The sequence below is a fragment of the Alexandromys fortis genome, unplaced genomic scaffold, assembly GCF_014885135.2.
Source record: "Alexandromys fortis isolate MF-2015 unplaced genomic scaffold, M_Fortis_MF-2015_v1.1 scaffold_9, whole genome shotgun sequence".
In the NCBI taxonomy this organism is placed as follows: Eukaryota; Metazoa; Chordata; class Mammalia; order Rodentia; family Cricetidae; genus Alexandromys; species Alexandromys fortis.
Genome location: NW_026067892.1, coordinates 4,179,421 through 4,197,346, shown reverse-complemented (window position 1 = coordinate 4,197,346; position 17,926 = coordinate 4,179,421). Strand labels below are relative to the sequence as shown.

At 46.3% G+C, this 17,926-nt stretch overlaps 1 protein-coding gene across 1 annotated transcript in view; it reads right to left on the bottom strand.

Annotated features, from left to right (window-relative positions):
• The window catches only part of Dnah8 (dynein axonemal heavy chain 8), a 242,096-nt gene that overhangs the window by 40,167 nt on the left and 184,003 nt on the right, over window positions 1–17,926 (bottom strand). Inside the window, 3 exon segments of the mRNA XM_050139863.1 lie at window positions 6,898–7,058; window positions 9,809–9,910; window positions 12,603–12,719. Of these exon segments, the coding sequence (XP_049995820.1) occupies window positions 6,898–7,058; window positions 9,809–9,910; window positions 12,603–12,719 (380 nt within the window).

Sequence of the window (17,926 nt, the reverse complement as noted above, 5' to 3'; positions counted from 1 at the left end):
ACATATTATCCCTCCAAACCACAGGGGAATCGGAGAGTCGAATTTCAAAACGAAGGAAGCTATTTTGTAATTATACCATCAACAGAGATCTTCTAATGCTAAAGAATGAAACCCACAGTAAATTTCCATTCTTGCTAAGAAGATCATTCTGCCCTGCCTGGTCTGTCAACAAAATACAGAACACTCCCTGGCTGAGGGCGTAGAGGTGCCCCGTGGCTGAGGGCGTATAGGAGCTCTCCAGCTGCCTGCAGCCTCGTATCCCCTCTGGAAGCCTGGCCTGCACACCCCTGACTGGGGGCAGTGGAAGCTGTGTACAGCTCCATGGGCAGGGCCATCTTGTTCTCCGAGAGCTACAGTCAAGCTCACAGGAGCCCCGGGCAAAGATCCTGATGGAGATGCTGCTGCTGCCTCTGCTGCATTCCCCCTACAAAATCACTTTCACGGCATGTAGTTTTATTCTTTATGAGTCCTCAGAACACAGGTATTACTAAGGAACCCTCAAGAGTTGACCCACTTTGAAAGACAGTAAGGTAAGCTCCCGGGTTGCTTCATCACCCATTTGACGAGACACGAACGCCGTCCCCTAGCACTCCGGGCTTGCACGATTCACATTTCCTTTTCCACAATGTGATTTTATGTTTGCAAAGGTACAGAAGGCAAAGCGTCTCGTCAGCCGGTTCTGAGGGAGAACTGCAAATATCTCTCCGTGCCGCCAGAACCGGAGGGCTTTAGGGAAAACAGTCTCCACAGACGCTCCCCAGGTGAAGCATGCCGACTGTCATAATCCGGGAACTTTAGTCCTGAGTTACTTCTTGGAGATTTCTCTTTGGAGCAAAGGTAAGGAAAGAAGTGATTTGGCCGCTGTAGCTTAGTGGTTCCGGGAGTCGCGAGTCACAAATAAGAAAAATGCAAAACAATTCAAAGAGAGCACTGCCTATAAAATAAACACCCAAACACCTAATGAGGGATCAGCACACAGTAATTTTCAGATCGGCACGTGAAATACCAATGAGCGTGACTTTTAAAAATGTCTAAAACTCAAAGATTGCCAGTTAATTCCTAAAGGAGCGTGTTCACGTTTGCCCTGCAGAGAAATGAATGGGGAAGTTGTAATGAGGCCCTTGATAGATTTCGAAAGGTAGAAAAATATGCATAACCCGCTAATGAGAAAAAGAGCCAAAATAAATAACTGCTTTTGACATGGAGATAGAGGAATTTGCGGAGTCTTTGGTACCTTATAAATCTAGATAATAAAATGTGAATACTCTGTGCATTTTTATGGCTTCTGTCACCAAGATAGCTAACCTCTTGGGAGAGATTTTACTTATTTGAAAGCATTTAATTCAGTGTGATTTCCCCCTCCACCACCACCTCCAGAGAAACAAAGACCACGGAGGAAGACTTGTGATTCCCTTCTACAAATTTCTCTCCTTAGAGATTTATGGACGTGAACTTCAGGAGGCAGATCCTCATAAACAGGGGGCGATTCGTCACCATGGTCCACGACACCCATGGGACTATGTGGAAGCAAGATTACTGTTGAACGGCATGGCCTGTCAGATAAAGCGGTGATCCCTCTGACTGAGAACATCCATACAGGCTAAGCCACAGCTTTGTAGAGTCCTTCTTGTTTTGTTGGCTTCAACCATCCCCTCAACACAGCCCACATGGGACTGTAACCTCCCCCCTGCATGCTGTCTCATCCCAAATCCTATGTTATCCCCACCCTCCCAGGCATATACTGCAGAAGCACTTTGGATGGCACCATTTGGCACAGACCTTGAAGAACTGAGACTCGCTGTGGTGGGAAAGGGTAGGTTGTAGCTAGAAAACTATGTCCCTTATTGCTTACTGCCTCCTGGTGGCCGCTGGGGAACAGCAAGGGCGCAGGAGGCAGGTGCCTCTGATAAAATAAAACATTGTAATTTTAAAAGCAGGGTAATTCAGGGGCAGGATTCTAGTCTGCCCATATTCAGTGCCTAGAGGAAGAATTAGGCCCAAAACAGTGGCCAGGAAACTTTCCAAAGACAGAGCTTTGGGATACCGCTGACGGCCTGGCCACAGCAGGAACTGGAAACAGCATGAAGCAGGGACTGGAGGCGACATGGGATGGAAGAGCCCCAAGGAGAGACCAAATGGGAAGGTGGAAATTCAGCCAGACCAGTGGAGCTATGCACACTAGTCTCACAGGCCAAGAGGCAACTCTTGTAGAAAGAGCTGTTCATCAGCGGGAGACACCATGGCTTTCTACCAGTCCCCCCCCCCCCCCGAGTGTGCAAAAAGCTGAAAGATCTTGGCATGATTTGGAGAGATGCTAGCTTAGGCTTCCTGAAGTGAGCCTGCCAGATGGCTTCCCACACCCCCTCTACCACCCATGAGCAGCAGTGAATGAACATAAGCTGTAGAGGAAAGTTCTAGACCTTGGCTCCGCACTCAGGGAATCCTGTCAGGTCTGTTTTGTAACTTGCCCTGCCGCTCCGCCCCATCCCATCACCATTCCTGATCTAGGCCTGAGTCCACACATCCCCGGATGTCCCCACCAGCTCTGGGTCTCTAGGATGTTGTATGAGGCTTCAAGGGGCTCTAGATAAGGTTGGGGAGGAGGCAGAGAGATGCATTGTGTTCTCTGTGCCCTGGACACTAGAGAGAGAGAGAAGAGCTGGAAGCAGGGGAGGGTGTGTGTGTGTAGGGGGGGTCGTTGGTTCAGTTTGAGTTAATTGAAAGAAATAATGCAAAAGACTATGGTGAGACTTCGTTACCCCTCTTCAGCTCCTGGTGCAGACAGGTAGGGGGTCCCCAGTAAACACTTTTGAAGCTCCCCTGCCCCGACTCCAACTCCCATCTCAGACAGTTAGTGAAGCTCTCAGTCCTCCCCAGAGAAGCCTTTGCGCAGGGGGTGACAGTTAACCCAGACACTCAATGGCTGGCCGAAATGCAGAACCAGCCCTAAAATACACATCTAGTCACACCATCTCCCGAAGAGCCAGGAAACATCCAGGAAGAGGGGGCAGGCAGGCTGAAAGATCCAGCAGCCTGGGGTGACTGCTGTAAGCACAGTGTCTTCTGGACACGATGGGGACACTGCAGCAAGAACTCTTGGCAGCTGAGGATCCTTGCACCAGATCTGCCAGATCAAGCCAGCCAGCACTGCAGCGTGGGCGGAGATCATGAGGCCCAACCCACAGCCAAAGAGATAACGCACAGCTGATGGCTGCTGGGGTGGGGGGCTTTTTTCTGGGGTGTGGTAAGCTGTCCCCGCTCCAGTGGATGGCTCTACATTCAAGTACACACTGAAGCTCTGTCTAGACTTAGTGGGTTATGTCAAAGAAGGGGCATGGGAGGGGGACATGGTAGGAGGGCGTCGGAGGAACTGGACAGCAGAACAGATGGTTGATAGGATCAAAATCCACTGTGTGCATGAATGAAATTCTGAAAGCATAAATAAATAGGCCACCTGAGGTCACCCTGTCACCAGACCACTCAGTTAAAGAACGACCACAACACTCGTGCATTCTACATGTGAGTCTGGCTCTTTGCCACAGTGTGCTTTTCCCACCAGTGACTGAGAACCTGTGGAGCTGAGCCCCGGGAAGGAGGACCCCTGGTTTGTGGTGTGGTGTACACCTGTGTTATGCCAAGTTGGACCCCACTGTTTCTCTGGGGATACACTGACTGACTGCAGTAAAGTGGCTTGCCAGAGCTGCCTGAACAAGTATTTTAAGGGAGCTAGAACATACCTTTTGGAGAAAGACTGGAGTGGCTGCAAGCTACTGAATTTCGGACCAAAGGCCTATAGAGCTAGAGGTATGCACATACTTCCATAATAAATTAACTGTATATAGTGTTAATACTGTATATACTCGACCCTGTATGCACACATTCAAACAAAGTCTGCCTTGCAAAACTCCAGGTAAGCAAAAATGAAGACACAGATTCAACAGACGGTTTTCTTTGAGAATACAATTTATAAAACTCAACTGCAAATGGAAACAGCAAGAACTAAACCAGACATGGGCCCACACACCCATCCAAGTTCCGCCCACATTTAGGGAAGCATCTTCAGTCACTGATAATGGAGTACTGGATTGCCAGCTGGGAGAAGATGAGGCTTCATCCACACTTGGATGCCACAGAAATTCTAGATGGCCTAAAGAGTTAAGTGTGAACTCTAAAACCATGTAAACACCTAGAGAGGGGATGCTTGCTTCTAACCTCACACGAGAACGGGCCTTGCTGCAATCACTACAGACCCAGGTGGGACACCAGCACCACCCATCATCTGATCGCATAAAACAACAGTGAACCAAATGACAAGCAACACTTGTACCTTCAAAAGCAGAGGCAAAACCAAACGAGAAGACAGGAAATGGTATTCCCAACATATATCACAAATAAAAGGCGGGAATCGTGTGTATGTGTGTGTACATATATGCGGGTATGATTTATATATATTATTAAGTCTTATAAACAAAAAAGGACTAAAATTGCTCCTGAAGAAGAGTGGACAAGTTTTACACCAAAAAAGCACAGGAATAGAAACATTCACTCGAAATAAGAGAGAGCATCTGTTCTCGTTTCGTTTCTGTTGCTATGACAAAACACTCTGACCCAAAGCCACTTAGGGGAGGGGAGGGCTCGCAAGTCCAGAGCGCAGTCCTTCATTGGCTGGTACATGGTGGTACCTGGATGCAATCTCAATGCACGAGAGATGGAGGTAGAAGGGCCAAATATTTAAGGCTGCCCTCAGCAACAGAGCAAGTTCAAGGTCAGCCTGAGCTGCACGAGAGCCTGCCTAACAATTTGTTTTTCCCTAGCACTGGGGATTGAACCCAGAACTTGGTGCACATTAGGAAGGTGTATTGGAACCACATCTCCAGCCCACACAGCAGTGTCTTTTCTGACATAATTACAATCGCACGGAGTTTTGTCCACTACTTTTCTTCCCCCACACAGGAAAGATAACATCCTATGGATTAGCCTCACTGATCAGACTCCTTAGAGTCTGGAAGGGCTTAGCATTACTGATTCAACCCAGCAGGGTTTCCTGAGCGCCAGGCACAATGACAGCCAGAAAGGGGTGAAAATGGACACAGGTTTGGGATGCAATAGAATTGCATCCAATTTATGTTTTAACTGATGGCCGATAAATAAATAATGAAAAAGAGTATGTCTGCGGCTGATATAAGAAAAAGTTGGTAAGAGGGGTAGGGCCGGGGGAGGGGCATTAAAAACAGGTCACCATTTGTACTTAGGGTGACTACCGGGAGGCACCATTGCAAACACGACACTCAAGCAAGGGCCGGAAGAGGAAAAGGGTGAGTCACAGTGGTATTTCTGGGCGTGAGTGTGACAGGGTATGTTTCAGGAAGTACAAGAGAGCCTTATGGTCTATGTAACAGGAAGTGATGGAGAGTTGGAGCTGAGCTGGGAAGAGGGATGTACGGAGGGAGGGAACAGAGGTCTGGGTTATGTGTATGCTATGCGGGCACCTTTGACCTGGGCCCACGATGAGGCAGGACTGCAGAACAGTTCAGAGCAGAGGAGCTGGGTCTACCTCACCTGTCAAAGGCTCGGCTCAAGTGAAACCACTTCCTTGGGCCTCCCTCCCTCACTGTTCGCGCTCACACTGATCCCCACAGAAGCCCCTTTGATTGCTTCACTAGGCTTGCATTTCGGCTCACTGAACAGAGCCTCTCGGGGCAGCAGTTCAGAGGCAACGCTGCAGAGGTATCACGCTCTGTCACGGAGACTGAGATTTACCATTATTCCTGGGTGGTGACAGCGTCTCTGGAGGGGCAAAGCATCACGAGCCAGATTAGAGGGTACAGAGGAGGGGAGCCCAGTGTGGGGCGTGGGCCGTGTCTGGGTGGGAGGAGAACGCACTTGTGTAAGGGTACTGGAAGTGGAAAGTGCCCGTGATGAAGGAGTTATTAAAATTACAGCCATGACTCGGGGACTGGGAGAAGGGCAAACAGGCCCCCCCCCCCTCTAAGCGAGGAATCTTCCTCCGGTGGGCCACAGAGGCCACACCTTGCACAGGAATAACTCGGCTGAAGCTGAGTCAGGAGGTAGGGCAGGGAGATCCTTTTTGATAGAGGGTTCTCCAAAGAGAAACTTCATCTGGAGGGTGGGCCAAAGAAGGTGCTTAGGATTGGTAGGCACTGCTATGGCTTTGTGGGGATCAGGGACATCACACTGGGCTCTGGGGTATGTGCCCAGGAGAAGCTCAGGACCAGAAGGTTGCAGGTGAGCATGCATGAGAAGAGATGGTCCGTCATAGAGAGGGGTCAGACAGGACTGTAGCTGCATGTGCCTTGCCTTCCATATGTGTCTATGTGTGGGTATGTGCACATGAGTGCAGCTGCTCAAGAAGGCCGGAAGGGGGAGTCAGACACCCTGGAGTTACAGGGGGTGGTGAGCCACTGGACACGGGGGGAGGGGGGGCTGGGAACCCAACTTGGGTCCTCTACAAGACAGGCAAGCACTTTTAGCCACTGACTCGTCTCTCTAGTCCCAAATGGTATATTTGAATGGAGATTTGGAGAAAGAGATAAGGAGCGGGGACACGACTACCAATGGAGAGCATCGATTAAAATAAAACTATAACTGGCTTCATGACAGGACAGAGAAGTAATCAACGCGTAAATTACAGCTTTCGAGTTGCCATAAACACCAGGCCATCGGGATTTAGTGAGGGAGGGCAGTGGGGAGGGCAGGTTGAGTTGTGACAGAGTTGTAATTGGAAGACAGGCAGCAACACTATTTTTCACAGGAAAATAAAAAGAAGGGAAAGGAGAGAGATTAGCAGAGAAAATGAAGTGCATAGTCTCTGCCAGGCCTAGTTACAAATGACACCTTCAAATTAAAAAAGAGAGAGAAAAAGTGCCCAGAACTCACGTGATGTCAGCATTAGGGTGGAGCCCAAAGACCTCTGGGTTATCTAGGGATGGCAGAGACTGGATGTACTCAAAATACTGGTCCAAGGTTTTGCACACGGGGATTTTATATCCGGTGTAAAAACAGAATGAGGGCTCAAACATCTTCTCACTGAACCAGACCTATATGGGAGAGAGAAAAATAAAAGAAAATTGATGAAGATTAGAAGAGGAGGCTTATTTCCATTTTAATAGGGTCTCTCTCTCTCTCTGTCTGTGTATGTGTGTCTGTCTGTCCGTCTGTCTGTCTTTACTGTTGGTTTTGGAAGCATCTTAACAAAACTATCAGTGGAATAATTATCACATATAGGAAGGAAAGAGATAATCTACAAAAGAGAGGCCCTAAGTTAGTTGCAAGAACATATCCCGGGATGAAGGCTGTGGGTTCACAGCACATTTGTTATCCAACCAAGGACCGCACCAAGGGGCCAGATGACATGCAGCCACAGGAGCAGAGTGAATCTTAGCCCTGTGCTTTCCCATTGCACAGGAACAATTAGGCAAGACTCTGGTTGGCACCCAAGGGGAGATCTAGCCAGGGCATTGAGGGTGGGGCACAGCCAGAAGTGGGCTCAGAGGCCTGGCACTTGCTTAGCTTGAAGGAAGCCCTGAGTTCGCTCCTCAGTACTGAAAAGAGAAAAACATAAACAGTGGAGGAAGTGAGATGGGGTGAGATGGGTTGCAACTCAGTTGGCTGAGTCCTTGTATAGCAATGCACACAGCCCTGGGTTCCTTCTCCAGCATGGCTTACATGCAGCGTGGCAGTGTACTTCTGTAATGCCAGTACTTGGGAGGTAGAGTCAGGAGGGTCGGAAGTTCAAGGCCATGCTGAAGTACGTGGTGAGTTCACAGTGTATTCCACAAGAGTATTTTGGTTACCTCTGGTTCACCTGCAGCCATGAGGGCCCCTGAGTATTTCCTTGGCCTCACATCTCACTAGGCAAGGCTCTTCTTTGGTGCTAGTCTACCCAGTTTCACTCACAGATGCTAAGCACCAAGCATGCAGCCACAGAAACTTCTCAGCACCTGCCCTCCCACCCAGAGCTTCCTTTGTTAATTAAGTTCTGTCCCTGGGCAGCAGAAGTAAATGCCCCCGCTGCCCAGCCTCCATTGTTGCTAGCCCGAAGGCACCCTTTTCTCGTTCCATACGAATTGATTGATTATCTGCAACAAAACGGTGAGAGAACAAATATGCACTTGGTGTGAACAGACTTCTTTGGAGAAGGTGGAAAAAAAGAGACGTTGAATGCCTGAGCTGGTTTGAGGCGACAACTTTGGTACCTAAGAGGGTGATTTTCCTAGTAGGGAGGGAAGTAACAGGACAAGAATGGAAGCAGGGTGAGGGTGGAGGAGACCGGGCTGTGCCTTGCCCATTCAAGCCCGCTGTTTCTGGCAGTCTCCCTCCATCAGTGTTTTCGGCTCTTTTTAGATCCGGTGATTACTCTGAAATACAGTGCCCCGGTTTTCTCCGTGGCTCTGTTTGCTTCAGCTTCACTCTATTCAGTCCCTGCCTGCATGGAACAGAGCTCAGAACCAGAACAGAACGCAAAGGAGAGAGACACGCAGTCCTTTCACTCAAGGATCTTGTGACCTGGTAGAGGGACAAGCCAGTTATGAAACAACAACCTTCCTAATACGAGGTGCGCTGAGGCAAGAGCCAGAAGGGCATGAAAATAAGCAAAGGGCACAGAGGGCTTAAGGCAGGAGGGAGGATGGCCAGGTGGATACGGGCAAGGGCTTAGCAGGGACGAGTTTTGAAGACAAGTCTCCAAGAAGAGACTTTTTCTTTTTGTCTAGAGCACTTAGGACTTGGGTGGGTGGCTGGGGGCACACCAGTGAGTACCAGATGCCAAAGTGTGAGATGGATTGACAGAAGCCATGGAGGCTAGAGTAGAGAAGATACTGAGGGCAGGGGGAAGAGAGGGAAAGAGAGGAGAGTTCTCTGATGGATGATTGGACATGGGGCAGTGAGCGGAGTTTAATCTAAGAGTTGGGGAGCGATTTCAAGTTATTAAAGAAGGTGGCGCTGTGTATATAGTCATCATGAAGACAAATGAGCTCTTTAGTGACGTGGGTGGCTTAAGTCACAGGAACATATCCCGGGATGAAGGCTGTGGGTCCACGGCACATTTGTTATCAAACAAAGGACCGCACCGAGGGGCCAGATGACAGGCAGCCACAGAAGCAGACCGAATCTTAGCCCTGCGCTTTCCCAATGCTTTCTTTAAGTACATCCAAGTATGCAGATTTGACACACCCAAATTGTATCCGACACACCCATATCGGATCCATAGCACATTTGACACACTCAGATTGTATCTGACACACCCAGATCAGATTTGACACACCTATATTGGATTTGACACGCCCAACAAAAGAGAGACTACAGTAGAACAATTCCACGTAGACCTCATATTTCCTACTACATGTATTAGTAACCTCTGCATGGTCTCTGTCCTGGTAGTTAGTTAATGTTGTACGTGAGGGCAGTATGGTAGAAAGAAGGGGTTCTTGGCTAATACTATTCACAAGAATCCCCCTTTATACTCCACCCCCAGATTAGTCATGCCCATTGTAAACAAAAGGTGTTCCTCAGATGGAGAGATGGTACAGGGGTAAAGAGCACTGGAGTGTGGTTCCAGCACACACACACACACACACACACACACACACACACACACACACCCCTGTAACTCCCCCTTCAGGATATCTGATGTCCTCTTCTGGCCCTCACAGCAGGTACCCGTGCTCACATGCACATAGCCACACACAGCCACGTGCACATGTACATAATTAAAACCGAAACACATCTTTTTCAAAGGAAAACACCGTGAACTTTATCTCCACTCATTTTCCTCCCAAATTTGACTTACTCTGGCAAAGCAGTTAAGTAGCCGTTTGTCAAAGTCGTCAGTCACTCTGCCCCCATACTGTACTTCTCCAATCATGTACCGGACTGTACTCCACGATACCCCCTGTGGTAGAAAGAAGGGAGGATTATCCACTGCAGTGAGAACACTCCGGGCCTAGCACTATAGGAAAGCTCTGGTAAAGGGAATGCCAGCTAGGCTGTTGTCTTAATTAACATTCTGTCAGCTTGACACAGGATAGAAGCACTGAGGGGGAAAAGCCTCAATTGTCTTTATGGAGTTGGTCTGTGGGCATTTCTAAGAGGGGCCACTGTGGGTGGTGCTATTCCCTACACAGGGATCCTTAGGTTGTGTGAGTGAGCCAAGCGAGTGAGCTAGCAAGCAGTGTTACACCATGGTTCCAGCCTCCATGTTCCTGCCCTGACATCTCTCAATGATGAACAGTGACCTGCAAGCGTACACCAAGCAAGCCTCCCCAGGTCACTTCCAGGAAGAGCGTTTTTATCACAGCCGCTGAATGAAGCTCAAATTGCTGCACTGGAAATTATTCTTTATCTCATAGGAATAACTCACGACCATGTGGCTGGAACCACTCCAGCTTGTTCACCAAAGAAAAATCTACAGTATTAAGCACTGGAAGAGAAGGTGACTGTGGATTACATCAACTAGAAAAATAAGGCAGTATTTGCCTCGCCGTGATTGTAATCACCTGCAGCACGCATTACAGGAAATGCCACGCTGTTACAGAGGGGCGGGGAGGGACGCCTAATGAGGAAAGAAACAAGATCAAGGAAGGGGCGCTTTAATGTTCTTTCTTCGCAATAGATTTTTTCCAGAATCCGTAAGAGAACAAACAGGAAAGTATTTATTCCCGAGACTTTTCCACAATGCAATCCTGTGCTGTCTCCTTCTATAAGCTAACGCCGCAATGATGTAGTCATTAATTTCTTAGCAGTCTTATACTAGCAATATAATTCTGCTATTCATAGTTTTTTTTTAAAAAAAAAAACAAACAAACCTCAATGTACTAGAGTAAAGGAAAAGTGCGGATGCTTACGGATTTTGGACTCTTATTTTTATTTACTTATTGGTTAAACCTCTATTTTTCAGCTTGGTTGCCTTTCAAAGCAACCATTCCAAGGCAGCTATAATTTGTATATGCTGACATGATAAATAACTGCAGAATATGAACCCATACAATATCATTTTTCATCATACTGCCACAGTCCTAATTTACTGTCCTTTTGTCATTTCAGGAGAAAATGACAGTTTGGTTCCAACTTCTGTTCACCCCAGGTGAGCATTCATCACGGCTCACTGGAATCCTGATGTCACTTCAGAGTCTATAGTTATCTGGCAGTCCTACTGTGGGCAGGAAGAGGGGGACAGAGTAAAAGTGGTCTCTGTGGAACCTCTGCTATGCACTGTGCACTGGTGTTTTCATAAAATGCTAATTCTGTTCCTCAGAGACCAAGACTTCATGGAGGAAACTGGCTGAAAGTCTCACTGACTTACCTACGATCCTGAAAAAGAGGATTCCCAAACCTTAGCAGCCTGTTAGCAGAGAGGCAACCAGGCTTGCACTCCCAGCTCTGTGACCTCGAGGAAGTCACCCATCCGTTAAAGGGGAATAATGGTGACACCTTTGTCAACGTCATGATGATATAGGCAGACATGCTTACAGAAGCACCATGGAGAATGGGAAGTCTACACCTTGATGATTAGTAACCATTACTAGAAGTAACTACTGGGGATGACGTATGGCTCAGTGGTAGAGAAACTGTCCGGCATGTGCAAGGCTATAAGTTCAATCCCTAAGACTTCCAAAAAGGTTTTTTAGTTGCTATTTATATACTTGAACTTGGAAATTAAGAAGTGATCTAGGTTCTTGAAGCTCAGCATGTAAAAGCACTTGGAACCCAACATGAAGACCCAAGTTCCAACCTCAGGATCCACAAGCTAAAAAGAGGGAACCAGCTCCTAAAAATTGTTCTCTGGCCTACATATGTGTGCCGTGGTGCATGGATACCTGCGCTCATGCATGTATATAACACACACACACATACACACAATACACAAACAAATAAGCAAATAAACTAAGAAAAGAAAAGACTTCATGGTTGGGAACTCCGTTCAGTGATGCAGCATTTGTTGAGGGTATGTGAAGCCCTGGGCTCAATCTCCAGTACCAGAAAATACGGAGAGGGGTGGGAGACTGGAGAGATGCTCTGCTGTTGCAAGCACTTGATGCTCTTGCAGAGGATGCAGATTTGATTCCCAGCACCCACATTGTGGCTCAACCATCTCCAACTCCAGGTCCAGGGGATCCTATGTCCTCTTCATGCTTCCAAGGGCACTGCACACAAGGTACACTACAAACACACTTGAATACACACACATAAGTAAATACGTAAAGAAATCTTTTTTAATGGTGAAGGGGGACTTGAGACTAAAAGAACTGCCTTATTGGATAGCAGGAAGAAGGTCAAAAAAGGCAGGCCCAACTGATGTCACCCCACTTCTCATGGGGCCCTCTGGGGCCCAGGAGTGGCATTAGGGACACTGTTGCATTTTTGAAGCACATAGTTTCATCATTACTCTGGCAGGCACCTTCAGGGGAGGGGAACAAAATGTGAGCGTGTGGGTTAGGGGAGGGGAGTTGAGTGGGCCAGCCAATTAGAGTACCTGTCCCTCTGAAAGAGGGTCTCAGGGAGACCTCAGCTAGTTCACCCCATGCCATGGGCTGTCATGAAAAACTAGAAAACAAACAGACAAAAAGACCAACAATTCCACTCACCTTTTTAATATCACACTCATCGAGGTGGTTTTGAATGAACTGAACACTGGCCGAGAAGTCGGCAGAATTGAATTCATAGGGAATATTCCATCCCAAGGGACCAAATTTTCGTCGCTCCTTAAAAAGAGCAAAGTTAGTTAGTGTCAACTGGAATTTTTTTTCTTAATGTTTTATTTATTTTTATTTTTATTTGCATTGGTGTTTTGCCTGCATGTATGTCTGTGTGAGGGTGTCGGTTCCCCTGGTATCGGAGCTACAGACAGCCCTGAGCTGCTAAATGTGCTCCCAACCACTGAGCCAAACACTGTATGCAGTTGGATCCTGTTTGTGGAACTGGGGAGTCAAACTTGAGGCCTTTGTGCATGAGAAGCAAGCACTGTACCACTAAACTGCAGCCCCTGTCAATTCCCCCATTACTGCTAGTGTAATAAAGTCTAATAAAAACAAAAGTTTCAATATTAAGGTAAGTTGACGCTGTGTGAAAAGAACATTATGGGGTGGGCGAGATGGCTCAGTGGGGAAAGATGCTTGTCGACAAGGCTAGTGACCTGAGTTCTATTCCACCACAGCAACTGCACTCACCTGACCTTGTGAGTGTACACACACATACACACGAACAATAAAAATACAAATAAAAAAATTAAAGGATAGTGAATAGTTGGGTAAAGTGGTCCCAGTACTTGGGAGGCTAAAACAGGAGGGCTGTAACTTCAAGGTCAGCCTGAGCTACATAGCAAGATCCTGTCTCAAAACAAAAATAAAAATAAGCAACATGTATCATTTGAGATATAATAACTATTAAATACTATTTAAGGACTGTAACTAATGATTTACAAACAAATTTCCAAATGTTTGTCAAGTTGTAGTTATTGGGGTGTTGAAGGAGAGAGGGCCTGCTTTTCATCCCGTCTGCCCGGCTAGCTTAACCCCCAAAATAATCACACAGAAATTTTATTAATTAAATCACTGCCTGGCCCATTAGCTCTAGCCTCTTATTGGCTAACTCTCACATCTTGATTAAGCCATTTCTATTAACTATGTATCACCACGTGACTGTAGCTTACTGGCAAGATTCTAACCTATGTCCATCTCAGGCAGGAGATCCATGGTGTCTGCCACTCTGCCCTTCTTCCCAGCATTCAGTTCTGTCTACTCCACTCACCCAATCTCTGCCCAAGGCCAAGGCAGTTTCTTTATTCAACCAATAAAAGCAACAAATAGACAGGACCTCCTACACCATTGGGATTTGGGATTTTTGTTGTTTTGTTTTGTTTTTCTTAAGTCTAGCAGGTTGTCATGGTAGCACAGTCTATATTCTAATTGGAAACAATAGGAATCAGAAGTTCAAGGTCATCCTCAGCTAAATAATGAGTTCAGGGGCAGCCTGGGCTACACAAGACCTGCCTCAAACAAAGAAAAACATGTCTAGGTCTCCACTAATAACTCCTCCAGGAACTGCAGGAGATTCTTAATGAATGCCTGTTGGATCTGTTGCTATTCTAAGTCAGCGTGTCAAGAGTCTGGAAAGCCAAATGTAAGGCTGAGATCTTTCAGGTTGAAGAACTAGAGCGTTTATGAAAATGACCCCCTGCAAGCTTCACTCTGTAATTTTTCCATCTCGGGTTTTGAAAACTAAGAATTTCTATTGCACACATGACACAGCTGTCTTAAAGCTCTCACTCTGCCTTCACAACACCGTCGCTGACTGACTGACTGAGACCTGGAAGACGCCTATGAAACCATGGCTGTTCAAAGAGGCCAAATTGCCCATGAAGAATCAGACTGGCCCCAGCTCAAAGGATGGAGCTGCTCTGATATTCTACCGAGTTCTACGTATGTTCATGTGGGCGAGGGTGCATGTCTGGAGGTCAAAGACAAGCTCAGAAGGCTGTCTACTTCCTTAGAGATAGGCCTTTCCTTGACCCAGAGATCACCAATTCAGCTAGACTGGCTGACTGGCAAGCCCTAGGGATGTTCCTGTCTCCACCTCCCGAGTTGCGATTACAAGCACATGCCCCCATACCTACAACTTTACCATCAGTCCTAGAGATCAAATCCAAATCTTCAAACTTACAAAGTAAGTACTTTACTGACTGAGCCATCTCCACCCCTCAGAACCTGGGAGGCCATTTTGAAGGCATATAGACGGTATTCCTAACGACTCCATGTCTGGTAAACCCAGAAAGTCATACAGATGAGTCCAGTTTCAATGCTATCATCTGTCCCTGCCTGGCACGTGTGATCTCTAAGGAGAGTCCCTCTCGTGCATCATCTGGAGTCCCAGTACCCGTGTCTAGACTAAGAATCTACATGGACAGCAATTCTGCTTCTCTGAATACAGGCCTTCTCCAACACTTGCAAGGGTACACATGCTTACATGTGCACGCACAGATGCACACACACACACACACACACACACACACACACACACACACTGAAGTCTTCATAAGCCATTTCTTCTTACTCTTGCTCATCCAAGCCTCACTTACTGCAAAATCCCACCTTTTAAAGAAATCTGTTAGCAAAGAGAAAACCATGGACAAGTTACAGAAGAAATTCTGCAAGTCAGATGGTTTTAGCCACCGACTTTCAAGGTATGCTTTTAAAATATTAATGAAATATTAGTGTTAATTTAGACCTAGTTGTTCTGACCCAGGAGAAAAGATGAAGGGCAGAAAACAAAGAAATTCAGAGCCCTCACAAAAACAGGAAGGTGCGCCCATTATTTCTTGACCTGACTTCTTGGCTAGGTTGTCACGCTAATGTGACTCTCGTCCTCATCACTTAACTAATTGATTAAAGGGGGACAACCAGCCTAAGAAAAAGAGTTTCTACACAGGAAAAAAAAAAACATCGTTAGAGCAAACAGACAGACTACAGAATGGGGAAAGCTTTTACTAGCTATACTTCAGACAGGTTAGTATATAGGATAAATAAAGAACTACAAAAATTAAATACCAAAAAAAATCCTGCCAGCTAATAAATGGACCATTAAAATAAACAGTCAGATCTCAAAAGAAGAAACACAAATGGCTAACGAGTATTTTTTTTTAAAGGGTTCAACATCACTAGCCATCAGGGCAATACAAATTAAAACTATTTGGAGATTCCGTCTCCCCCAGTTAGAGTGGTGATCAGCCAGGATACAGACAGCAAACGCTGGTAAGGATGTAGAGGAAGAGGAACTCGTTCTTGCTGCTAGTGGGAGTGCAGACTAGTGAACCCATTGTGGAAACCAGCATGGAGGGCCCTTGGCAAGTTAAAGCTAGAACTACCCTCTGACCCGGTCATACCACTCCTGAGCATCACCTCAAGGACCCTGCATCCTACCGTAGAGACCTGTACCTCCGCGTTCACTGCTGCTCTCCTGACAACAGCGGGTTAAGTGGAGGCAGCACAGATGCCCATCAGCAGATGATGGACATGGGAAAATGTGGCCCATACATGACTGGGTTTTATTCGGCCTTCAAGAAAAAATGAAATCCCAAAGTATTCAAGAAAAAAAGTGACCCTGGAAAGTTGACTGTTAAGTTATGTACCTTAGACTCAGAAAGGCAAGTATTACATATATCTTACATATATGTATGAACATATGTATCACATATATATTACATATAAATGTTCATATATATATAAGGGGGTGTGAGTGTGCATATAGGCTATGAAACTCAAAAGGAGAAACACAAGAGAGGATAAAGACGTATTGAAGAAGGGGTTGGGGAAGAACAGGAAAGCCGCGGGGCCACTGGGGATAGGAGGGTACAGAGGTGGCGGGGAGATGAGGGGGAAGTGGGGAGAAATCACTTAAAACCAAAGTTATTCGAGAAATGCCACCAAGAAGCTTTGCATGCTAATTAGAAAGATACTTTTTTTAAGTTGACCAGACAACCCAGGAATTTGGACTGAGTTAAAGACTTCTTTCTGTAACTAATACTAGGAAGACATGCACCCTTGAGAACGCCAAAGCACTATGTCCCGTTTTGTTTTCAGAGACTGTGACAGGGACGGGAGGGCATGGTGTTGACAGAGGACCGTGGTCCCGAAGACCGTGTGTTTCTTTGGATGGCTTCCAGACTCAGCATTTGTGTTCCCTTCATAACATTGGCTTTATGTTGCTGTGATAAACACCATGACCATAAGCAACTGGAGGGCAGGCAGGGTTTATCTGGCTTGCTGGTTGCAGTCCACCATCAAGTCCACAGCAGGAGCCTGGAGGCAGGAGCTGTACCAGAGACCACGGAGGAACACTTCTCACTGGCTTGCTAACTTCGTGCGACAACTCAGACCCACCTGCCTAGGGACGATACTGCCCACAGTGGAGACCACATCAACCAGCAATCAGAGACTGCCGCCTGGACACACCCACAGGCCAACAGGATAGAGACAATTCTTCAGTTGAGGTTTATCTCCTCCCAAGAGTGTCAAGTTGACAGCAAAACTAACAGAAATTGTTGGTTTGTTTATCTTGTTGATCATTGTTGAACTATTTGGTTCTTCAACCAGATTTTGGAGCTGGGCCATGAAGGACAGGTCATCTTTGTCTTCCCTTGGTGAACAGATTCACAGCTGTCTAAGTCATGTTGGTCAGTTACTCTCCTAATGAAGAAACTCCCACCTCAGTGAGGTCAATTACAAGGCTGATTCAGAGTTTTGAAGTTCTTGAGTAGATATTGGAAACACTGACGTGAGACTCTTCTAGAGTCTTCTGGGAGCCAAGGTGGAATGGAGCCTTTCATATCCACAAGAAAATCATTGCTGTGGTTTCTTCCATTGTATAAGCTTCACACAGTAGAGCATAAGTCACTTAGAGAAATGGGAATCTTACCCACTTTTGAAAAAAAATAAAAAAAAAATAAAAATCTACAGTGAGTTTTACCTAAGCATTTGACTTAATTTTTTTTTTAATTTAAGGTTCAATTTGGCAGAGGGCTGAATGAGATGTAATTCTTTCTTTGCAAAATTACTGAGGGTACTCGAACTGGCTCCATGGAAACGCTTCCATTTATATGCATGGAGGGAGGGCAACTCAGCTCTTCCTTAAAACGCGATTTTCAAAAATTGCCCCAGTGCTGAAACTTGCCTCAGATCATGTCACTTCTTATCAATTTTCATCTAAAGAATTCTCGTTTTAAGTTGGCTCGCTGAAGGCTAAGGCAGTTGAGTTCATCTTGTTGAAAATATTTTTTAAAAGAAGACAAAATCTTGATGGATGCTTTTTTTCCTTTAAAAAAATAATTTTAAGTTCTTATGTCTGTCTGTACGTGTATCCATCCACCCACTGACCTCTCTAAATGACAATAATGGAAGAAAAGAATGGAACAGAG